This window comes from Vulpes lagopus, chromosome 3 (genome assembly GCF_018345385.1).
Source record: "Vulpes lagopus strain Blue_001 chromosome 3, ASM1834538v1, whole genome shotgun sequence".
Taxonomy (NCBI): domain Eukaryota; kingdom Metazoa; phylum Chordata; class Mammalia; order Carnivora; family Canidae; genus Vulpes; species Vulpes lagopus.
The window spans coordinates 68,354,912-68,380,348 of record NC_054826.1 but is presented as its reverse complement, the minus strand read 5'-3'; the positions used below and the strand labels follow the sequence as shown (position 1 = coordinate 68,380,348).

At 42.3% G+C, this 25,437-nt stretch overlaps 1 protein-coding gene across 2 annotated transcripts in view; it reads left to right on the top strand.

Moving 5' to 3' along the window:
- STOX1 (storkhead box 1) overlaps positions 1-24,069 on the top strand; it is a 50,766-nt gene extending 26,697 nt beyond the window's left edge. The window contains exons 2-4 of one of the 2 annotated variants that reach the window (XM_041750921.1): positions 11,928-12,080; positions 14,492-16,820; positions 21,223-24,069. In XM_041750921.1, the coding sequence (XP_041606855.1) occupies positions 11,928-12,080; positions 14,492-16,820; positions 21,223-21,370 (2,630 nt within the window). In that variant the 3' untranslated portion in view covers positions 21,371-24,069. The remainder of the gene's footprint in view (positions 1-11,927; positions 12,081-14,491; positions 16,821-21,222) is intronic. The other variant, XM_041750922.1, reaches the window with a different exon arrangement.
- Positions 24,070-25,437: the final 1,368 nt, after the last annotated feature.

Below are 25,437 nucleotides of genomic sequence, written 5' to 3'. Positions count from 1 at the left end.
AGTGTATTTAAAAGATATGTTGGGGGCACTTGGGTGGCTCAGTTGGTTAAGCATCCAACTCTTTATCTTAGGTCTTGACATCAGGGCTGTGAGTTCAAGCCCCATGTTGAGCTTTATTAAAATAATAAAAGATATGTTGGAGCCCCTTTTCTAGGCTGAAACCCAAGAGAGTGAAGAGAAGAGTGCATTTGCTTTGAGTGGGGTAGGGAAACCATATCTGTGTGGAAGGCAAGGGGGTGGGGGGGGAGTCAGCTAACCGTTGCAGATGGGCCCTAGCAGTTTCTGCCTGGACACACAACATGATGTGCATGAACCCACTCTCTTTCTCCCAGCATGTAACCTGAGAAAACATCTGGCTGCCTTGGGTCAGAGCTGCAGTAATAGATGGCTTAGTGTGAAGTAGGGGGTTGGCTCCTTGAAGCAATGGTTATATGACCCCACATAGGAAGATTAGAATCACTGATATGAAGCAAGACCTACAGCTTCTTTCAAGATTTCTCAGGGTGGTGCACCTTCATTTCATTTCTAAGGCAGTGACCTTGTGAAAATATACTAAAGGTGCAGTCACATCTGCCCAGATGTAATGTGAAGACTTCTGGGCCAAATCAAAGGAATCCACAATCTTAAAACCGAAAAGTTTGTATCTTTAAAGTTCTCTAGCAGCCTAGAAGTGCTTCTCAGTAAAACTACATTTATATGAATTGTATCCCTGGAGTAGCTTTTATCTTTTATAAGTTAATATTTCAGGAGGTCAAAAAAATCTGTAATCAAGTTGAAAGCAGCTGGAGCACAGCAGTCTGGGAGAAGTGAAAGAGACCATTGAGGCAGAAACTCAGTGATGCTTTCCAGATTGGGGCAGGAGCAGTTTCCAGGTGGGAGTGAGGGTGGCTGAACAGGCTGAGCCACCCTGCTGCGGGGGCCTGGGCAAGCACCTGTGGCCATGGATAATCCTCCCTGGATTCTGGGGCAGGTCCTGTTCATTTCTCTGAGTCACCTGACCCCCATCCTCCATCAACAGGAAAGGTGCAGGCAAGGTTACAATTTTTGTGATTCTTTTGGTAAAGTACACGTGTGTGAGTGCATGCATGTGTGTATAGTCTGGGATAAAAGGCAACACTAAGTGTGTGTCTCATGATGTAAAGTAGAGCCCTCTTGCAGCTCCTGTCACCACAGGTCCTAGTCCTAGTCCTCATCGGAGCAGGAGGCCTCTGCTGGGCTTAATCCACCTGGGTACAGACCCAGCTGTAGAGAGGGGGGGGAGGGGGAAGGGGACGTGTGGGTGGATCCAGGCTCTTTCAGGACCAAAGGCAACTTTCTTCAACAAATGGTAGGGTTTACCTCCTCCTGAAGCAGAAATGGTGTTATTATTTGACTCTTTAAATGCGTAGTTAATCTTACATCGATGGGAACGGTGATACTGACTTATTGGCTCCATTTCACAAGACTTCCTTTCAGGAGAGATTGAAAGGCATCCCGTTCTCAGGGCTGTAACCGTAGATACCCATTCAGAGCGCCAGCTGTACCGCTGTGATAGTTTTATCTTCCCCTCTGTTATTTCTACGTGCAAGAAGGAAATCCTTCATCCCGAGGAGAGTGCCTATTGTAGCCTTCTTAGAACAGATGTCCCCAGGCAGTTAAAAATTAGCAATGTCAGCTAAAGTTTCTGCTTCTCATTCTTCTCATTGGCACATCCCAGACTTGGCGTGATCAGAGTAAAGCTGCTGAAGCCCCAACACCTTTTCTGAATACCCACCGCTGTGGCATTCTAGCTTCACAGCATTTAAGCTGCTAAAATAAAGTCCAGCTGCTGGAGAATCCAGAAGCTTTATTCCGGCCCTCGGCAGGGCAAACACTCCCCACCGCAGAGAATATGAGGAGGAAACACATATCAGAGACCTTGACTAAGTAGTTTGGCTGGAGATGTGTTTTGTTGTGGATTATAGAAAACGCTCGAACAATGGCATGAACAAATGAGGGGTAGATTTGTCTCATGACAAGAGGTTTGGAGGTTGGCAGGCTGGGCCTGGGATAGGGACTCAGCAAGGCTACCATACATCTGGGCTTTTTCTCTCTTTCTGCTCTGCCTTCCTTAAAGAGTGGTCTTTTGCCATCATGTTTGTCACCTAATGGTCACAAGGTGGCTGCATCCTCTTCAAGATCCAGGCTGGAAAAAAGAGTTAAGAATGAAAGGAAACAAGATGAAGGCAGGGTCTTTTCCTGGTGAAGTCGCTTCTAGCAGTGGCAGCTGCCTGCCTTATCTCGGACCACAGTGATGTCCCGGTTCCATGGGTTTCAAGAGCAGTTGGGAAATCGAGTAATTTTCCTACCCCTGCACTGGAGGAAGGCCAGGAAAAAGATGATCGGGAATGTGTGTTGAATCTGTCAACCTACAATATCTGCCACAAGGCGTCACAGTAAACTATTCCCAAATAGAACAAAGCAAGGCTAGCCATAGGCTTGACCAACACGAATTATTTCCTCTCAAGTGGGGAGAACTTGGCATAACTGGTGTCTGGTCACATAGGCTATGGGGGTTGGGAAAAGAAAAGTCTTGAATGGCTGAGAAACCCATTCATGTGCAGAACCAGTGCCCTACAAGAAAAACTCCAAGTACCAATAACAACATGGAACCAGGGGTGATCAAGTTTCATATCCCTCCTTTGAGAAGAAAAGTTAAAGACTACTAATGTCAATAGGAGAGCAGGTGTGTGTCAGATATTATCCCAGGTTCTTTGGCATGTTTTCCAACAACAACCTTTGAGTCAGATATTGTTATTTGTGTTGGACAGTCGATGTCACTAATGAACGCTTGAAGAGGGCACAGTCAGTAAGTGGAATTGGAAGATGTGAGCCCCAGGTCAGGCTGACCAGTTGCAGGGCTCCCTTTTTTATCCCATGCTGCCTTCGGTACCCCAAGGCCCCAGAGCAACACGTCTGGCTCTTCTTACTCATGGTGATCCTGCCCTGTTATCCACAAACTTCTGAGAGTGGCATTCAGAAGGGGGACCAGGAAGACTGAGTCCCAGTCCTGCCCATTGCAGCCCTCCGTTGGGTTATGATTGCCTCCAACCACTGCTCTTCTATTAGAATCAGAGCCCCTTGAAGGCAAAGACTGTGTTCTGTTCACAGTTGTATCCCCAGGAACTGGCATATAGTAGGTACTCAATAAATATTTGCGGGATAAGAAATAATAGAAGGACTGTTATAATAAGCTATTATAATATCGCTGTACTATGAGTACTAATGCTATGCCACAGTAGCTGCTCATTCAAGTTTTCATAAGTGGTCCCTGTGGGAAGGAGAACTCCAGCTGATGGGCTCAGAGAATAGTCCAGGGGAGAGTCGAGTCAGCATTTGAGCCAGTCTTCATGATGGGAAACACCGGCAGGGGGAGGAGTGCTTTAGATGGAGGAGACAAGGATGAGGTCTCCCAGAGGAGAGTACAGACTATGCAGAGAGAGGGCCGGTTTGGAAGGAGAGGAGTCACAGCTGATGGGTAATACCAGGTTTGGGAGAAAGGAGATTGTGGCCAAGTATGACTGAGAAACATCGGGTTAGATAAACTAAATTATCCATTACAGTTCTCAGAGCCATTAACAATGCAGGCAGTGTTTCTCAAACATTCGGCCTTGGGACCCTCTTCTTGCAGAGCATTCCGTGGAATGAGTTCTCCACAGACCACATCTTGGGAAACACTGATCTAGCTCAGCCCCACATGTTTAGACAAGGAAAACTGAAACTCAGAGAAGAGAGGTGGTTTCTCGGAGCCACATAGCAGAACCTGGATTGAAACCCCAATCAGGTCCCTTGACCCCCAGGATAATGCTGGTTTGTAACGTGAAGACTAGGGACATAAAGGACAGCTTCTTCATCACACGGGAATTTTGTTATTCAAACAACAGCCTTGAGGCTACACACACACCCCTGCCCGTTTTTTTGCACAGTGGTATTCAATGGTATTTTATTTCATCACCATGTCTCTGAGCTGCCAGTCACAGTCATTACATGTGTGGCCCCCAGAATCTTGGGAAGAAGGTTCACCTTAAATTGAATCAGTCCCAGGTTGGCCTTGAGGGCAAAGAAAATATACTTTCCTGCACGGCCATTTTTAGGGAGATACAAGACTGCTGCAGTTTACAACCTGTGCCTCTGTCCTCAGCTGTTCCTTGCCCCCGACCCTTGTATCTAGGGTGGTAGGCAGAATGGTGCCCCAAAGATGTCCCCGTCCAAATCCTGGACCCTGTGAATATGTTACCTTACATGGCAAAAAGGACTTTGCAGATGTGATTATGTTACAGACTTTAGGAAGATTATCCTGGATTATCTGGGTGGGCCCAATCTAATCACATGAGCCCTTAAAAGCAGAGAACTTTATCTGACTGGAACGGAAGTGAAGCAACAGAAGGGCAAGTCAGAGAGAATGGCAGTGTGAAAAAGACTCCACGCTGTCTTTGAAGATGAAGGGGACAACAGGACAAATACAGGTGGCTTTAAATCGCTGAGGAAGGGGTTCCCTTCTAAAAACCACCAGGGGAACCAGGCCCTGAGTCCTACGACCCACAAGAAACTGAATTCTGCCAAAAATCTGAATGAGATTGGAAGCAGACTGCTCCCCTAGAGCCTCTGATTAGAGCCCCAGCGACGGACCGGAGCAGAGGACTGAGTGGAGCTCCCCCCCCCCCCCCCCCGGATTTCTAATGTATAGACTGTGAGATAATAAATTTGTGTTGTTTTAAGCCACTGCATTTATGGTAATTAATTTTGACAGCCTTAGAAAACTGACACCGCTGGGGTAAAATCATTAACATATCCAAAGTGGAGGCCTGAAGGGAAGAGAGGTTAGGAAAGGGCACCATGGGGCCTGGAGGGCTTTGGAGGCTGAAGTACTGAGTTTTAGCATCTTAAAAAAAAAAAACAGCTGGTTTTTGAGTCATGCACATTCTCTCCTCCCAGCCAGGAGCCCCTGTATCTTTAGCCACAATGAGGGTGGCGGTCAAGGGGGGGAAGGGTGCTACAGGCCAAAGGGCTCCCCGAAGTCGGGCCACCTCTGTGTCTTTTCTACATCCCATGTTGTGTCTGACAGCTGAATTGCGGGGTCCTGGTCACAAATGGCCCAAAGCCTCTGCAGTTTAATTGATAGTGGCTATTTGTGGATCGATCACTTGAGAAGAAAGGGGCTGTTAATATACTAATCCTGAGAGGTCGAAGTATTAGGGAAGGGAGCACTAAGAACCCCTGGTGTTGGAATGGCCCAGCATTCTGAGGGAAGCCTTTAGCTCTTCAACAGAGGGCATGTCCCAGGAGGGGAGGTATGTGCCTAGGAGTTTAAAATAAATACCACCGCCCTTGAGAAAGAATTCCAGCTTCCATGGGAGATAACCCAACCACCCTTAGATCTACAGCCAGTTTCTGAGTCTTCGTCCTCTTTTTGTTTCTAAATGTGGAGGAAAGTGTTTGCAATCTTTTATTTTGCTAAAATAAAAGAGAGACATGGAGAGGGGCTTGGTTTTGCTGGCCTGAAACCTTTCTTTTTGTTCCAATTTCATTTGATTTTCTGAACACAATAGGTCTAATTAATTTAAAGCCATGGAAATTTGTGCACAGCATCTGATCTCTGATGAGATACACATTGTTACATAATACTTGCATTTTTAAAAGTACAGGATTAATTTTAATGTTAAAGAAATCTGGAAATTCTGTCTTGGATAAAAGTGCAGTTTAAAAATCAGGGGAACTTCTTGGATTACTTAGAACAAAACATCTTTTTTAAAAATTTTTTTTATTAAACTCGAGTGTATCTGCAGGCTGTTTTATTCATGCTCTATTGTCATCTCTAATGCACATAGAAGATACCTTTCCCACAGTGTGATTCAGTACAGGCGCCTAAAAAGATGGTCTCAGATTTCATGTGTCCGGGGTAATTAGCTGAGTTTGAGCGGCTCAGTTAAACCATTGAAAGTCAATAATGCATGAATTTCTGGCAGACTGCCTAGCACTGAGTCCATAAACTTGTATAGGGACTCAACATTTTTATTATAGAGAGAATTTTGTGTCTTAAATATGAAATAAGTAGTGTTAGGATTACTTTTGCCTAGAATATAATTTTATGGCAAATTCATATATTAATATGATACAAAAAAAGTCTTGATGTGAGTGCTTTCCAAATTTGCAAAGAAGTCTTCCCTCTTTTTGCATATTTGGTAGCACAGGCTCTTGGGAACCTTGAAATCGAATTCAAGTACCCTGAATAAAAAATGTCAGAATCTAGATCCCACGTGGAGGCCCTCTTAGAATTTGTTTAGGCATCTTAAAAGCATAAGATAAATGTTAATATTGGATAGTATTTAACTTTTTCCCTCTAAAGGTACAGGGTTTTTTTTTTTTTAAGGTCTAATTTTTACATAAAACTTTAATTTTGTCCCTCAGTAAAGATGTTTTTCCTCAGAAATTTTCTCGGTGGACAAAGCAAACACAGGATTGGGCCAGGCAGACTGTCACTTGATTTTGGTTCTGACTTTCTCACTTGGGAGACCTGGGATCACATGCCTTCTTCACATCTGGCTCTTTCCTCCAAAATGGTCAGGATGCTAAACCTCCCCTTCACCTGTCTGATAACCACTTTCAAGATGTGAAAGAGTTTGTTGTTTGAGCCCAGGTATCGTTGCCCTTGCTCTAGACCTTCACTCAGGGCTCTGGGACTGACACATTTCTTTTGGCTTGTGTTCCCCACAGCCACTATTCCTGGGAAAATAATCTTGCTGTCCCGGCCACTATGTTGATACCAGTCTCACGTTGATCAGCTTGTTTAATTTTGTGGAAGCTTCTAATTGATGATCTGTAACTGGCAGATTTAGGAGTCCAGTGTCCTTGGCTGAAGATTTTTCCAGTACCACAATTTTGGGGGACAATTTGTTTAGTCCAGCAGCTTTCTGGTGAAAGGCAGCCTGGTTGTGCCCATATTTGTCATGAACGTACATTTGGATGTTTCACACCAGGGCATGAATATTTGTGCCTCATGAATTGGTCAGGAAATGGCTCTTTTAGCCATTTTCTTCAGAGATGGAAAACTGTCAAGATAGGGTATTCTTCTAGAGGCCTTCCACCAGAGGCATATGGAGGAGGCCTTTGGGTCCTGAGAAAGAAGTCACCTCCTTTTCCTCAGAGCTTTGATGAGGACTTTTTTTTTTTTTTTTTAAAGATTTTATTTATTTATTCATGAGAGACACAGACTGAGAGAGAGGCAGAGGCACAGGCAGAGGGAGAAGCAGGCTCCATGCAGGGAGCCCGATGTGGGACTCGATCCCAGGACTCCAGGATCATGCCCTGGGCCGAAGGCAGATGCTAAACTGCTGAGCCACCCAGGGATCCTATCAACAATCTTTGACAGTTCAGAACTCCATACTTTCACTTGCTGATTGGGCGGCTACATACTACACACATTTTATTTGCCTTGTGCTGTTTTTTCTTCTTCAAAAGTGCATTTTAAAATAATACTTGTTTTAAAACTCATCAAAAATGTAAAAAAATTAAAATACCAACTAAATCCTTTGGGAGTGTAGCAAGGTAGCAACAAAATTATTCTTTGCAGAAAAGATGGCATTAAATGTAGTAGGCACCAATATATATGGTTGTACTTTGTCAGCTTTTTTGTCAGACCAGTCTTTCAGGCCAAATGCTTTTCCCATTTCTGCAGCACCCAAGAGTACAAGACTGTATAAACAGAGAGGACTGTTTACTCTGGCACACAGCCTCTCCTAGCCTTCTGGTCCCTGCAACAGGTCAAGGGGCAAAGGTCCATGGCAGGCCTGCACTGAAGGGTGCTCTTCAGTTACTCCATAATAATGGAGGATAAAGCCAAAAGACTGGCTTTCACTTGCTATGAAATCTGCTTACATCTATAAATGGGATATTCTACACAGAAAGTTGATTTTTGGTGGAAAACTCTATTAAGGGTTATTGCATTCTAAAAATCCAAACGAAAGTTACTGAAACAAAAAAGATGGCTAGAGCATGAAAGTGATTCCTGAGTCTATCACAAATGTCCCTGCGCAGGGTTCGCTCCGCTCTCCTGCACAAAAAAAACACCCTTGATGATTTATGCACCTGAAGACGTATCTTAGCAACGGCTGCTGTGAAGGAAATGTACTGAAAAACTTTCTCCAGGCTTTGTTTGGAGGGAGCGCCAAACCAGAGGTTAAATACATTTTAACACGTTCTCTGAAATGCAACGGACATATCATTGTATTAATTTGAAGGAGGAAAAAAAAAAGGCAATTTGGCTTCCTACTTTTTTCATTTTTTATTATTACTTTAGATTTTATTTATTTATTCATGAGAGAGAGGCAGAGGCACAGGCAGGGAGAAGCAGGCTCTATGCAGGGAGCCTGACATGGGACTCGATCCCAGGTCTCCAGGATCACACCCTGGGCTGAAGGTGGCACTATACCGCTGAGCCACCCGGGCTGCCCCTACTTTTTCTTTTAAAGGTTTTATTTATTTATTCATGAGAGACACAGAGAGAGAGGCAGAGGCAGAGGGAGAAGCAGGTTCGATGCAGGAAAGGCATCGAGGCAGACGCTCAACCGCTGAGCCACCTAGGCACCTCACTTCCTACTTGATAATACCTTTGTTTACTCTTAAAACACTCTTTTGCTATGTTGCAGTGGGAATTACGAATAAAAATTTTTTTAAAGATTTTATTTATTTATTCATGAGAGACACACAGAGAGAGGCAGAGACACAGGCAGAGGGAGAAGCAGGCTCCATGCACCGGGAGCCCGATGTGGGATTCGATCCCAGGTCTCCAGGATCGCGCCCTGGGCCAAAGGCAGGCGCCAAACCGCTGCGCCACCCAGGGATCCCCATAGTACCATCTCTTATCACTGCCCTTTGAAATGTTAATTGACTAGCCAGTCATCCTAGCTTTTCAGAATGCTATAGGTATCCCGGTATCCATCTAGTGGAATAGCCACAAGCACTCAAGAGGAGATCCTAACCTAGGTTGCGACAGCAGTTCTGCTCTGTGTTATGACCTTCTGTGTTCAGAGATGCCCCAGCCTGCCTGATAGAGAAGCTTAAGTACACAGTGAAACAGCCCAATATTATGTATAATGGCAAACTGCTTATCAGTGTCCTTATGGAAGTCTTCTATCTTCATGCAGATACAATAAATACTATGGGCCACTCACCAGCTCTGGCTACAGCCCTTCACTCCTTGCCAATGCTCACCACCTGCCTTCCCCCTCAACAACCAGTAAAAGTATTGGCTTCTCCACTATCATTGGGAGAGGCAACTGCAGGGTGTAACCAAGTTTTCTCTATTCTTTGGCTTCCTCTTGGCTACTCTTGACTCTTCAGGCAGCCCCAGGACCATGTTTATTTGTTGAATGGTGAGCTACTTTAGCACTGCCATCATCAACACACGAACCATCTACCATTCCCAAGCAGACTTCACCTGGGAAGTTGTTAGAAATGCAGAATCATGGGCTCTGCTTCGGGCCTTCTGAATCAGAATCTGTGTATTAGCACAAGCCCCTGGTGATTCTCATGTGCACATTAAAATGTCAGAAGCATCAATGGCCTCCCTGGCTCTCACTCTCTTCTATTCCAGATTGCCACTTCACCTGCCGGAAACCATACTTAAATCATCTTGAGGCTCAGGGTTCCTTCATAATCTGCTAGTATACTCAAAGAACAGCTCCTCAAACCCCCTTTCCACTCTTCAGCTCCTCATTCCTGTTTTTTTCTCCTCCCATTCCTATCCCCTCTCTCCCTGCCTTAACTTTGCAGAGGTCAGATGACCTTGCTGTGCTAGAATTTGTTTCCTTCTATGCTTCAGTAGGTTTTTGGCCTTCTACCACTCTCTATTCTTTTCTCAGGTCCGGATGCAGTAATATCTTCCTTATTTCTAAGGCACTTCTACTGGCACCTTTTGGGCATTCCTAGTCCCCTCTTCTGGGATCTTGGTGCCTTACTGGTCTTTCACAGAATCATGTGCATTGTTTCCGCTAAGCCCTTCCTTTTTGCATCCAAATGTGCAGAGATCTTTTAAGAAAATCACAAGATACACACACATTCACATTCACTTGATCCTACTCCTGGTTTGTGTTCTATTTCTCCTGTTTCAGAATCAGATTTTTCCGACAAACTGTATAGAACAGTGGTTTATAATTTGGGCAGTTTTGACCCTCCCCCCCACCCTTCTGGGGACATTTGGCGATGTCTGGAAACATGTTTGGTTGTTGCGACTGGTGGAGATGCTACTGGCATCTAGAAGTGGGTAGAGACCGAGGACACTAATAAACATGCTAAAATGCACAGGACAGCCCCGCACAACGAAGAATGATCTGACTAGGCAGGCCATCTTGGATTGCCTTTGGCTTTCTTGGTCATCACACTGAAAATCCTATGCCTCAGGAAACCACTCAGTCCTGGCCGTACTGAGATGTTTGGTCACCTTATATCTGGTCCCAAATGTCAAAAGTGCCAAAGTTAAGAAGCCCTGCTCTAGAACAAGGGGATCCGTTAACTTTACTTTTTTTTTCTCACCAACTCCCTTCTTTCAACCTGACATTTAGTTTGTGTTCTTTCCTATGAAAACAGTTTTCTTGACACCAATGGTCACCTTCTCATCAAGAAACACAATGGCCTTTTCCCCTCCTCCCTCAACCTTTTTGATCCCTTTCAAACATTTTTGGAGCCTTTTTTTCTCATACTCTTACTTCTCTCCCCCCATTATTGGGCCTTCTCTCTTTTGTGGGTCCTTATTTTCCACTATCTATTGACTGTAGATAGCCCCATAGTCCAGTGTTTCTTGGCTCTCTTCCTATTTCTTCTACTGAAGAATTTATGCCACTCCTTAGCTTCACATCTCCTCTGTATTAGTTGATTCCCAGATCCCTTTCCTGAGCCTTAGTCTTTATTTCTTTCTTTTTAAATATTTTATTTATTTATTCATGAGAGACCAGAGAGAGAGAGAGAGGCAGAGATACAGGCAGAGGGAGAAGCAGGCTCCATGCAGGGAGCCCAATGCAGGACTTGATCCCGAGTCTCCAGGATCACGCCCTGGGGTGAAGGCAGGGCCAAACCGCTGAGCCACCTGGGCTGCCCCCTAGTCTTTCATTTCCAAGTAATTGAATAGTTCTCTTGGCTGTTCAGCAGGATCTAAAACTCCTAACATGAGTAGTAGCAGGTTAAGAACACTTATTTATAAGATGATAGCAAGAAGCAAAGACAATACAGTTAGCTTATACTTCCAGTCTGTCTTCCATTTTGGTCTGATAGAACATATAAACTCTATCCAAGCAGTAACTATTCATGCTTTTATATACCTTGTGATTTCCTCCTTCCATGGTTTTGCTCCATGTCTTAATGCTTTTGGAAAACATTACTGCCCTTTCTTCAAATCTTCCTAATCATTCCAATCAGGAAAATATGGAATGATGGAAATACTGGGTTAGGAGTCAGAAGACCTATTTCTGTCTCCCTACTTTCTGACCTTGGGACAATTACTTGAGCTTTCTTTGGCTTTCTATATTTTAAGTAAAGAAGAATCCCATCCCTGGCTGCTTTGGATAGCTCATATGAAAAAAAATGCCTTGAAAATGTGAATTACCGTATAAGCATTGTCCAACCTGAAGTCTGATAGTACTGTGTGCCTTTCATCTGGAAACTTACTATCTCTTGCATGTAAAGTAGTGACAAATTCTATAAACTTCTTAGAAAGTAGGGACCCGAATGTAAACCTTTTTCTTCTATGCTTTCTGTCATTGTTCATGTCATGTTATCAGATTCTGAGGAAAAACTGATGGAAAAAAAAAAGCAATTCCATGTGCTATTCAGTTTTTATTCTTGATTCACTAATTCCAAAGAGTTTCTACAACAAATGTATCATTTTTCCTTTTTTTTTTTTTTTAACCTCCGATTAGGTGATGTCTTTCCAGTGCAAATGAATCCAATAGCTCAGTCTCAGTTTATACCTTTGGCTGAAGTTCTTTGCTGTGCTGTATCTGATATGAATGCTGCTCAGATTGTGGTGACACAGGAATCGATATTGGAGCACTTGATGAAACACTACCCAGGTAGCGTGACAAGTTTTATTAGTTCATTTCATGTGTTTGCTTTCTCTTTATAAATCATCTTAAATATGTAAGTAAACTGGGCAATAACCACTTTTTTTCTTCTGTTGTCGAACCTTGTATTAGAGCCCTGCTAGGAAAAGGCCTGCATCAACAATTTGAGAAGGGCATTCTTTTTTAAGATTTTATTTATTTATTCATGAGACACACATACACACACACACAGACAGAGAGAGACAGAGAGACAAAGAGAGGCAGAGACCCAGGCAGAGGGAGAAGCAGGCTCCATGCAGGGAGCCTGATGTGGGACTCGATCCTGGGACTCCAGGATCACGCCCTGGGCTGAAGGCAGGCACTAAACCACTGAGCCACCCGGGCTGCCCAAGAAGGGTATTTTTCTTTTACTTTCCAGATGAGCTTTTTAGAAACCAGTTCTTATGGCAATAGACAAATTGTACTGTAGAAAGGAGTACAAAGCAAAAAAAAGGAAAAGTTTATCTTCTCCCCCACCTCCATCCCTTTCTTCCATTGCCACTTCCCAGAGGTGATAGCACCTGTTTTTTTTTTTTTTTAAGATTTTATTTATTCATGAGAGACACACACACAGAGAGAGAGAGAGAGAGAGGCAGAGACACAGGCAGAGGAAGAAGCAGGCTCCATACAGGGAGCCCGACGTGGGACTCGATCCTGGATCTCCAGGATCACACCCTGGGCTGAAGGCTGCACTAAACTAATGAGCTACCCAGGGATCCCCGACAGCTCCTATTGTTTATCAGTTACTGTGTATATGTTCATAAATTGTATTTGAGTATATGTATTCTTTTAATAATATAAATTGAATCATTTTTTTAAAAGATTTTATTTATTCATGAGAGACAGAGAGAGAGAGAGAGAGAGAGGCAGAGACACAGGCAGAGGGAGAAGCAGGCTCCATGCAGGGAGCCTGACTTGGGACCTGATCCCGGGTCTCCAGGATCACACCCTGGGCCGAAGGCAGACGCTAAACCACTGGGCCACCAGGCTGCCTTGGATCATTCTTACAGTCGGTCTGCGCCTTGCCTAAGTTAAAAAAATATTTTGGAGGGGTGCCTGGGTGCCTCAGTCAGTTGAATGCCTTACTGTTGATTTTGGCTCAGATCATGATCTCAGGGTCGTAAAACTGAGCCCTGAGTGGAGCCGTACAGCATGCTCCAAGTTCAGTGAGTAGTCCGCTTGAGATTCTCTCTCTCCTGCCCTGCCCTGCCCTACCCCCCATGTGTACATGCTCTCTCAAATAAATCTTTTAAAAAAAAAGTTTTGGAGATCTTCCTGTATTTTTTTAAAGATTTTATTTATTTAGTTAGTTAGTAAAGATTTTATTTATTCACGAGAGACACACACAGAGAGGCAGAGACACAGGCAGAAGGAGAAGCAGGCTCCATGCAGGGAGCCCCACGTGGGACTCGATCCTGGGTCTCCAGGTCCACACCCTGGGCTGAAGCCGGTGCTAAACCCCTAGCCACTTGGGCTGCCCAGATTTTATATATTCATGAGAGATACAGAGAGGCAGAGACACAGGCAGAGGGAGAAGCAGGCTCCCTGAGGGAAGCCTGATATAAGACTCTATCCTAGGACTGGGGTCACAACCCAAGCCAAAGGCAGATGCTCAACCAGTGAGCCACCCAGGCGACCCTTTCTATATTATTATATATAGATTTATTTCATTCTTTTCACACCTGCATGATATCCCAATGCATGGATGTATAATAGTATTTTTAATTTTTCCCATTATAAAATGAATATGCTTATTGTAGAAAAATCAAGAAAATATAGAAAAGTAACCACTTACAGTACCACCACCCAAAGAAAATCAATGTTAATATATTCATGTATTTTCTTCCAGTGTTATACAAACATGTTTCACAGTATAAATACAATTTTGAACCCTGCTAGTTAGAAAATGGAATTTCTTTTAAAATCGTTAACTTCCTACTTTGAGAAACTATCATAATACAGATATTAGGTAGTTTGCCTTCAACCTGGCACAGACTGGTTTCCATTTTCTCTTTAGATTCTTACTAAGATTTGAGCAATGAAGCTGCAGTTTTCAAAAATTCCCATGTTTGCTTCCAAGAAATCAAAATTTAAATTCATGATGGGGTTGTAGAACTTGTTTGTATTCAAGTGAACTCAGATTTTTTTCTCTACTTAACCATTAATTTACTACTATCTATTTGTGTAGACCAATACTCAATTAAATTGTGACTATGATGCTTCTTTGGCATTTTACTTACATATATTAATTGGGTTACAGTTAGCTCTGGTTTCATCAAGCAAATGTGTGGTCATTTCTGAGTTACTGATTTCACTCATCAAAGTGTTTTTTTTTTTTAATTCAAAATCTATCGGTGCAATAAAATGCTTTTTTGTTTTAGGCATTGCAATCCCATCTCAAGATGTTCTGTATACCACCCTGGGAACTCTGATTAAAGACAGGAAAATTTATCACACTGGAGAGGGATACTTCATAGTCACTCCTCAGACTTACTTCATCACAAATACAACCCCCCAAGACAGTAAGAGAGACCAATCAGATGAAAGCCACCCAATGCCAACTCGCATTACATATCTGGTGAGCATGGCGAGCTGTACGGAGTTAGCGGAAAACGCTGCCCACATTTCCCATTGCCAGTCTTGCCGGTGTTTCCCTGATCCGTGCCCTCCGAATGTAGAGACACCCGCTGCTGCAGAAGTGGCTATGAAAAGCCAGAAAGATCTTCAGGAATCCAAATCTTTGGTTCAGAATCGAGCAGTTTCAGTGTCTGAGCATCACATCTGTGAAAGCGCCAAACCATTACCATACGCAAAAGACAGAGAAAAAGGCAAGAAGTTTGGCTTTAGCCTCTTGTGGCGTAGTATATCCAGGAAGGAGAAGTCCAGAACAGAGCACAGCACTTTCTCTGCCCAGTTCCCACCAGAAGAATGGCCTGTTCGAGATGAAGATAACTTGGACAATATCCCTCGAGACATTGAACATGAGATTATCAAACGAATTAATCCCATTCTGACCGTTGACAACTTAATCAAACATACAGTCTTAATGCAAAAATACGAAGAACAGAAACAATGTAATAGCCAGGGCACTTCCACTGATATGCTGACTATTAAGCATAAATATACTTCAAAAGAGGGAGTTAGGAAAAGGCGGGGCCAGTCTGCAAAGTCTCGGAGGCGGCGAGGCCATTCTCAGAGGGAGAGACACAAAGTCAGGAGTCAGGGAAGTGAGCCTCAGCCCGGAAGCCTCAGACTGCAGAAGCATCCCAAGCTCCCTGCCACACAGCCCACCCCCAGGATTAAGAGCCCAAATGAAGCAGTAGTTGAGAAACCACTTGAGAAACCACTACCAGTGCTGGGTTCCCACTCGATTTACAAGAAGCGAATTAGTAATCCTTTCCAGGGTTTGCCTCACCGAGGGACCCCAAAAACCAAAGGGCACAACATCCAGAAAACCAGTGACCTAAAAGCCGGTCAGACTGGACCAAAGGGAAAGCCTTTCCAAAGGTCAGGGTCTCCGGATTCCTTAATCTTTGAGAGTGAAGCCAAACAACCACATGCTGAGCCATGTAAAGATAAACCGGTGGTGGAATCCATTTATATGAGTGACTCTACTGTCAAACCTACCAGTGATGACTTAAGAGATCCCCTCTTAAATTACTGTCAATGTAGTGTTTTGCAAGATGGTAAATGTTCCTTTAGGAAAAGCATGTTGAGATATGATGTATGTGGTGGAAAAAACGAGGTAATCCCTGAGGTCTTGAGGAAAAGTTATTCTCACTTTGACGCCTTAGGGGAGGCAAAAGAAACACAGCATGTCCTGTTATCACAAGGCTCCCCCTCCGTAGACCATGCATCCTCTGCTTGTAGACTAGTTGATAAAACAATTCACCAGTTCCAAAATCTTGGTCTTTTGGATTACCCAGTTGGTACGAACTATTTGAGACAACCTGAGAGACAAGACGGAGACTTAGAAGACATATCAGTGAGAAAGGCACTTGTCCAGGAAGCAGAGACTATAAGTCTAGAAAACGAAGGGCTTTCTGATGATAATGAGGCCTTGTATCAGAATGAATTGGAAGATGATGATGGTGCCTGTAGTTCATTGTATCTAGATGAGGAAGACTTTTCTGGGAATGAGGACTTATGTCAAATGCTGCCTGGCCACATTCAGTATTCCTTTACGGGGAGAAGCAAGTGGAATCATTTGGGAAAACAAAAAGTGACCAAAAGATCTGTGACTGAGTACAACAGCAAAATACACAGGTCTGAGCTACAGGTGCTGAAAGGAAATGAGTGTTATAGACCCTCTGGGTTTTTCACTAACCCAGGTGAAAGCCAAACACCTAATCTCTTGGCTGGAAGCAGTGGCCTCAGTTTGGGGACTCAGTCCAGTTTTAACTATGAGGAAGAACCTAGCTTCGTGACCTCTTGCCAAACTGAGGGAAGTACATTTGATTACTATAGCACAAAGAAAGCCAATTCGGAGACTGAAACCCTACAAGACTCTATTGGTGACACTGCAAAGAAACCGGCTAGCTGGAGTCCGAGCGCTCAGAGTCAGGGAATGAGAAGGCAGTTCACAGAAAAGGTAGTTTTCACCACTTCCCATATGCCAGTGTTGGCTCAGGATATCCAACGTGAACACAGCCATTTGGAAGGAGCAGAAAATCATAGCATGGCAGGAGACAGTGGCATAGATTCTCCACGGTGAGTATGTGGACAAGTGTTTGATGGACCAGTGTTCCTCAGGAGTTATTAAAATCAAGGATGTATTGAATTATCTAGTGGGAGACTCCTGAATAAACTTTTTATAGTGATATACCAGCCTTTACTGAATAAATTGTATACAATTACAATGAAATATCTTATATAATAGGATAGAGTTCATTATGTTAACCAAAATTTACTACTTCTAAATCTTGAATTATTAAGATTTTATTTATTTATTCATGAGACACACAGAGAGAGGCAGAGGCTCCATGCAGGGAGCCTGACATGGGACTCGATCCCGGGACTCCAGGATCACGCCCTGGGCTGAAGGCAGCAGTAAACTGCTGAGCCACCCGGGCTGCCCTAAATCTTGAATTATTTCTAAAAAACAGGAATGAGCTGCTATAAATGAAGTGCTTTCTGAACTGAAGGTTGGAAGTTTTCACTTATATTTTTGGTTCTACACAGGTCGAGAAAGAGATGCATCTACTTTCCACCAATATTATCCATGCTAATTTGTTTAAATAACATTGTTTAGATTATGAAAGTAGTATAATCATAAGAGAATGTTTGAGAAGTCCTGAAAAGTGGTTTTTAAAAAAGATTTGAGAGAGAGAGAGCACGCCAGTGGACAGGGGCAGGGGCAGAGGGAGAGGAAGAGAAATCCTCAAGCAGACTCCCGGCCGAGTTTGGAGCCTGACATGGCGCTTGATCCCAGGAGTCTGAGATCATGATTTGAGCCAGAGTCAAGAGTTGGATGCTTAACTAACTGAGCCACCCAAGCACCCCAGTACTGAACACCTATAATTACTCTACTGTTTAGATATTTTTTAAAAATCCTTTTATATTTTTATCTTTATAACACTTTTATATGTGGTATATTTATAACACTTGAGTCTGAATATATTGATCCATTTATTTTGTTTAAATGTTTTACCTATACTGTAGTTCTTATTTTGCATGGTGCTTTTTTCAAATGATAGTACATTGTGAACATTCTTCTCATATTCTTAGTTTTCAAAAAGTTCATCTTAGGGGCACCTGGGTGGGTTGGTGGTTGAGCATCTGCCTTCTGCTCAGGTCATGATCCCTGGGGTCCTAGGAGCGAGTCCTGCATCATGCTCTCTTTAGGGAGCCTGCTTCTCCCCCTGCCTCTGGCTCTGGCTCTCTGTGTCTTTCATGAATAAATAAATAAAATCTTTTTTAAAAAGCTCATCTTAAAATTTGGCATATATCTTTACTAGTTTTTTATTACATAAACTTGTGTGCTTCATTTTGAAGTAAAGTAATACAGAAATGTAAAAGATATGGGTGCCTACGTGGCTAAGTCAGTAAAACATCTGTCTTCAGCTCACGCCATGGTCTCAGGGTTCCTGAATTGAGTCCCATGTCAGGCTCCCAGCTCAGCAGGGAATCTGCTTCTCCCTCTCCCTTTGCCACCCCACACCCCGCTTGTGTGCTCTCTCTCTCAAATATTTTTTAAAAAAGGAAATATAAAAAAGTAAAAATGGAGACACCTGGATGGCTCAGTCAGTTGAGTGTCCAACTCTTTGATTTTGGCTCACGTCATGATCTCAGGGTCATGGGATCAAGCCCTGTGTTGGGCTCCATGCTCAGTGGGGAATCTGCTTGAGATTCTTCCTCTCCCTCTGCTCCTCCCTCAGCTAGCGCATGTGCTTTCTCTCTCTAAAATAAATAAATAGGGCAGCCTGGGTGGCTCAGCAGTTTAGTGCCGCCTTCAGCCAAGGGCCTGATCCTGGAGTTGCAGGATCGAGTCCCACGTCGGGCTTCCTGCATGGAACCTGCTTCTCCCTCTGCTTGTGTCTCTGCCTCTGTGTGTGTGTGTGTGTGTGTGTGTGTGTGTGTGATGAATAAATAAAATTTTTAAAAAATAAAACTAAAAAAGTAAATTAATCTTTAAAAATAAATAAATAGGGATGCCTGGATGGCTCAGCAGTTGAGCATCTGCCTTCGGCTCAGGTCATGATCCCGGAGTCCCGGGATGGAGTCCTGCTTGGGCTCCCTGCATGGAGCCTGCTTCTCCCTCTGCCTCTGTCTCTGCCTCTCTGTCTCTCACGAATAAATAAAATCGTTAAATAAATAGTAAAATTTGAGGTCTCCATTCCCCAACTTTTGCCATTGCCTTTCTGTTGAAGTGACCTACACGTTTTTAATAGTTTGGCTTATGTTCTTTCAGACATCTGTGTGTTTATAAATAGAATTATTTATTTTTTATTTTTTTTAAAAGATTTTATTTATTTATTCATGATAGTCACATAGAGAGAGACATTTCTTTTTTCACCTAATTTACCATGGATATCTTGCAATCAATACATATAGATCCAGCTCATTCTTTTTCATGTCTGAGAATTCCATTATGTGGAATTTATATAACTATTATTTTCCTTCCTTTGACATTTAGATTCCCAATTTTTGCTGTAATAAATCAATCTGCAGTGGATTGCTTTTTACATGTAAATGCTTGCAAGGTATTTCTGACTATATCTTTGGCTAAATTCCTGGAGGTCTGCATTTTTATTTTTTATTTATTTATTATTATTATATTTAATATTTATTTATTTATTTATTTATTTATTTATTTATTTATTTATTTATAGAGACAGAGAGAGAGAGAGAGAGAGGCAGAGACACAGGCAGAGGGAGAAGCGGGCTCCATGCAGGGAGCCCGACGCGGGACTCGATCCTAGGTCTCCAGGATCACACCCCGGGCTGCAGGTGGTGCTAAACTGCTGTGCCACCAGGGCTGCCCGGGGTCTGCATTTTTAAAACATAATCTTCACTTTTTTAGACAACAGATCTTTTCTGCTTGAAACAATTGTTTAATTTATATCAAGTCTTTAAAGTATCAAAAAATGGGGCGCCTAAATGGCTTAGTCGTTGAGCGTCTGCCTTCAGCACAGGTCATGATCTCAGGGTCCTGGGATCAAGCCCCACATAGGGCTTCCTGCCCAGTGGGGAGCCTGCTGCTTCTTCTCCCTCTGCCTGCCGTTCCCCCCTGCTTGTGCACTCTTTCTCGTCAAATAAATAAAATCTGGGTTTAGAAAAAAAATAAAGTATCAAAACATAATGTCCGCAAAGTAAGCAATGGTAGTGTTAGCCAACAAGCCATGAGTTCCCTCTCTCTCTCTGGCAAAAGCAGGAACAACAACAACAAAAAATCAAACCTAAAACAGTTAAGGGATATTACTCCTTGACATGCAGCTGAGAATTTAAATTTGTGAAATCTTGAGAAATTTAATTTCTTAAAAGTTGTTTATAATATAGTTCTCTTGAAAGACTTGTAAGTATAAGCATTAAAGATATGTAGAAGAAAAGGGAGGGAAGATAGCATTTGAACATAAACTATATGCCCTGTTACAAGAATTACAGGAATAGAGATGAATAAGATGTTGTTGCTACCTACAGGAAGCTTACACTTTACTTAAGTAGACCAACAACAAACAATAAAACAGACAAGTTGGTCTTAAGTAGACCAACAAACAGACAAATTGAACTCAAGTACAAAGCAGAGGGGGATTTGGCTGGCTCAGTTGATAGGGCACATGACTGTTGATCTTGGGGTTGTGAGTTGGAGCCCCACATTGGGGGTAAAGAAAAGAAAAAAAAAGACAAAGCAGAAACTCTTCATAACTGCCAGAGATGTGGAATTAGAGTGATGAGATGTTTAAGGGAACACTTCAATTGGAGGACACATTTTTGAGGCATATCCATGTAATGAGCATGTAATAGAGAGAATAGGTGGGAAATGGGGAATGTCGAAAGCAAAATGCCCAAACAAGTAATTTGATTTGGCTGAAGCAAAGCAGATGTGTTTAGATAAAGGACTAACCTAACCTATAGCTAGTTCCTTGGAAAAGAACATTGTCAATGTGAAAAATATTATAGTTGGCTTTTCTCTTTCATATGACTTCTCAAAGAAGAAACAAATTACACTTGAGTTGTATAGAAGAGGTTTTCAGGGACAATATTCTTTTTCTTTTCTTCTTTTTAAAAGTTTGTTTAAGTAATCTCTACACCCAACTGAGGCTTGAACTCACAATCCTGAGATCAACAGTTGCAGGCTCTTCCCATGGAGCCAGCTAGGCACCCTGGGAGCTTATTGTTTTTGACTAGAATATAAAGGATATTGGATCTGAGAAAAGATGTTCTGAAAATACGAACTTCTTGGAAAGTAGCGGTCAAATAACTGAGGTGCTATCGTGAAGCCTTTAAAATGTAAGGAGCACCTTAGATTTTTAAAGGTTAACTTAAAGGATAAGTGCACCTTAGTGTTAGTAAATGTTATGCTGCTTCAAAGTAATAAATGAAGGCATAATGCTTTGATTAGAAATGCAGGCCCTTTTGGAAGGTAATAATTCTGTTATTTTTAATATCTTAGGACACAGAGTCTGGCATCTAATAATTCAGTCATTTTGGATGGACTAAAAAGAAGACAGAGTTTTCTGCAGAACTTTGAAGGCACGAAGAATGGTCAAACACTCACATCCAATTCCTTACTACAACTAACTCCAGTCATAAATGTCTAATTCTTATTTTTTCTTTTGGAAACCTTTTGATAAGAACATACAGCATTAATATAGAATATTTTAATTAGCTGAGTATAGAAGAATTCTCTAAAGCCAAGCATAGGTGCTGTTAATCTCATTACATATTTTGTTCTAGTTGCTGGCTTTTTTCCCTTTTTGATGTTTTAAAGCTTTTTTTTAAAGCTTATTGTACTATGAAGTTTATTGGGAATATATTGATTTTTCACAATTAAAAAACCCCATAAAGTCCGTGGTCCTTTTCCAATTAAATGTAATTAAATCAAATTACCAGACATTCATTAGTTTCTCAAATACATAGGGTGCTGTTAGTGAATTTCTCTACCCACATTAAGTTTTTAAGGATCTCGCTAGAGTTCAGCACAGAAATCCAGAAATAGTGTGTTAGGGTTGTCTAGATGCTTTGTTTACAACTAAAGTCTTTTATTATTCTCAGAAAGAATTTATATAGATGTACTGGGTACTTTGCAATAAGAGTTTTTTCTATCCAGTCATTGCTGCCAAGATCTTCTCTGCAACTACCTTGAATATGAACAGATGGCCCCAAATTGTACTGACTGTCAATGTACAAAATACCTGTGGCAGCATCTGGGTCTACTATTTTTCTGGTTCTTCTCACATTTGAGGCACTCTCTATAGCATGGCGGTGGGAAGTCAGGATGTTCTCAGATGGTGGAGATAGGAAGTAGAATGGTTGTAGAATGGTTTGTGAGTAAAAGGAGGTTCTGAATTAAAGACTCGGAGAAAAGATGGAAGATGGATAGTTCATTTACATTTGTTTCCACTAAGACTTAAATAACTTTGTTGGAATTTTTTCTGGCTGGCCTTTTCAGACCAAATAGTGGAAATGGTCGATTCTCTTGGGTTTGGGGAACATGGAGCAGTCAAGACTGGCTTCAGCATATTGGATAGATGCTAATGCTGACTTATGGTTGAGGGGATGTTTCTTCTAAGGCGTTTCTAAGGATTGTTAAGGCCTTAGATCTCAAGCATGATTAAATAATTGGAGAGTGCCTCTTTTAATTCTCACTGTCCTGATAACAGTGAAGGTAAGATGAAGCTCAGCACCATGGAGACTGTCTCCTGGTACAGGTGGTGGTGGCGGTGGTGTAGTGCAGTGGAGGGGAGATCAGATACGTTGCTGTGTTTTGCAGCGGTTGGCCCACTTGCTCCTAACTGTTGGCTTTTAGTGGCTCTGAACAACCTACCATGGCTTTCGAAGAAAATCAGCTGTGGTCCCAAGGACATTTGAAACTTGGGCAAAGTACCAAGAAAAGGCTTATGGGGGAGGCATTGTTTTGGGGGGTCTTATAAGCTTGGAATCATTATCTGCGAATGAAAGAAGATTTCAGCTTACTTAAAGAACTTTCCATTAGTCAAAACCATCTATAGATGAAACAAACACTTTTATAAAAGAATGAATTTCTCATTCTTTAGGGCATTCAAGCAGAGGCTTGGTAATCCTTTGATTGGTATGCTGCAGAGGTATTTCCAGTACTTATCAGGATTGCTGAACTAGATGATTTTGAAGATTCCTTCCAACTGTAAGGTTTTGTGCTTATAAAATATGGTGAGGGTTATATGTCAAATGTGTCTCAAGGAAAAAAGAAAAAGACTAAGGATCCTGCAAAATACTAAGCACATGCGAGATTCCTGAGTTCTTTTAGTTCTCCATTTTTCTACACCTATCCCTGTCAATCCATGGGAAAAAAGAGCAACAACTCTGTCCTATCTTTGATTTTGAAGTTGGACAAATTTCTTAATAGACTGGAGGGATCCAAAGTCTTTTGTGGCTCTAGTCATATGTAGAGACCAATGAAATCCATCTAATTTTGCCACTAGATGCATTATGACACTTTCTGAATGTATTAAAATGAAGATTATTGGGATCCCTGGGTGGCTCAGCAGTTTGGCGCCTGCCTTCGGCCCAGGGCGCAATCCTGGAGTCCCAGGATCGAGTCCCACATCAGGCTCCCTGCATGGAGCCTGCTTCTCCCTCTGCCTGTGTGTCCGCCTCCGCCTCTCTCTGTACTCTAATGAATAAATAAAATCTTTAAAAAAATAATAAAATAAAATGAAGATTATGAAACCAATAAAACTTTCCTTCTACAAAATACAACATATGACTACAGATGTTAAAGATGGGTATATGTGTTAGTTGTTTGGGAGATTATTCTCTAAAAAGGTGACTTGCATTTTCCCCCCAATATTAATTTGTGCATGATAACATTAGTTCTTGATTTCTCTTCCCCATTGTGGTCTATTCTCTAAGGAGAAAACTGTTCTCTTGAGGCAGCATGATGACCTGAGCTTAGGAGTCAGACAAGTTTAAATCCCAATTACAATCCTTGGGAGCTGTGTGAAAAAGTTTTCAAACTTCTGTGATTCAGTTTTCTCATCTGTAAAAGGGAGATAGTAATGATATATCTACCTTACAGAACTGTTGTAAGATCTGAGGCTGGGGATCCCTGGGTGGCGCAGAGATTTGGCGCCTGCCTTTGGCCCAGGGTGTGATCCTGGAGACCCGGGATCGAATCCCACATCAGGCTCCTGGTGCATGGAGCCTGCTTCTCCCTCCGCCTGTGTCTCTGCCTCTCTCTCTCTGTGACTATCATAAATAAATAAAAATTAAAAAATTAAGATCTGAGGCTGATCTATTCAAAGTGCCCAATGTAGGAGGCACCTGATATTATAAATTTGTGTGTATATTTTTATTTATATATTCACAAAACTTGTCAGGTGAATACATCACCTACTATGCAGGTCCTCTGTTTTTGCTAGGTTGTCTGGAATTCCTCTATTTAGAGATTCAGTCCTTTAGGTTAAGATTATAAGAAGTTAAAAAAAAAGATTATAAGAAGTTTCATCAATTCAAACCCAGATTTGCCTGGGAAGGTATTATGCCTTGGCTAACAAGTTTTCAGTTAACATCTGATGCTATAATAGGAATAAAATATGTAAAGTGTGGGCTTATTTTAGACATTTCATATATTCTGAGATCATCCTCTCTTATCTGGAATCTCAGACCCATAGGAATCCTTAGAGAGTAGCTGGCTTCTGCGAGGTATTTTCTAGATTTCGAAAATCCTAATAGAAACTGTTTATTCCCTTTGCTTATTAACTCCTTGCTAATTACAACAAGTTTCTTTGGCAGTGGTTGAAATGATACCAGCTCAATAATATACACAATCACAGGCTGGTGTGACATTGCTAAACTAAATTTCTATCTTATGTATAGATTAGGAGAATGATTATGATTCTATTACTAAATGCAGTTTAGCAGACAAAGATTTCAAAATGTCAGATCTGGGGTACCTGGGTGGCTCAGTTGTTTAAGCCTCTGCCTTTGGCTCAGGTCATGATCTTAGGGTCCTGGGATCGAGCCCCACATTGGGCTCCTTGCTTGGTGGAGAGCATACTTCTCCCTCTCCTGCTCCCCCTGCTTGTGCTCTGTCTCTCTTTCAAATAAATAAAATCTTAAAAAAAAAAAGGTCAGATCTGGGCAGCCCCCTTGGCGCAGCGGTTTAGTGCCACCTGCAGCCTGGGGTGTGATCCTGGAGACCAGGAATCAAGTCCCACGTCAGGCTTCCTGTATGGAGCCTGCTTCTCCCTCTGCCTGTGTCTCTGCCTCTCTATGAATAAATAAAATCTTTAAAAAAAAATGTCAGGGCAGCCCCGGTGGCGCAACAGGTTTAGCCGCAGCCTGCAGCCCGGGGTGTGATCCTGGAGACCCGGGATAGAGTCCCACATCGGGCTCCTTGCATGGAGCCTGCTTCTCCCTCTGCCTGTGTTTCTGCCTCTCTCTGTGTCTTTCATGAATAAATAAAATCTTAAAAAGTCAGATCTATGAGGAAAAAAACAATGCAGAGAACAGTAGTTTTGAAAATTGGGGACCACTACATTTTGAGAACCCCTTCTACTGTGAAGGCTTTTGGGGAATGGGGAAGAGACTACTGCCAAAATGAGTGAGGAAGAGAGACTCAAGAATCACAAGAATCATGAAACAAGAATGGGGAGTATCCAAAACAAACTCATGACTACTTTGCTGG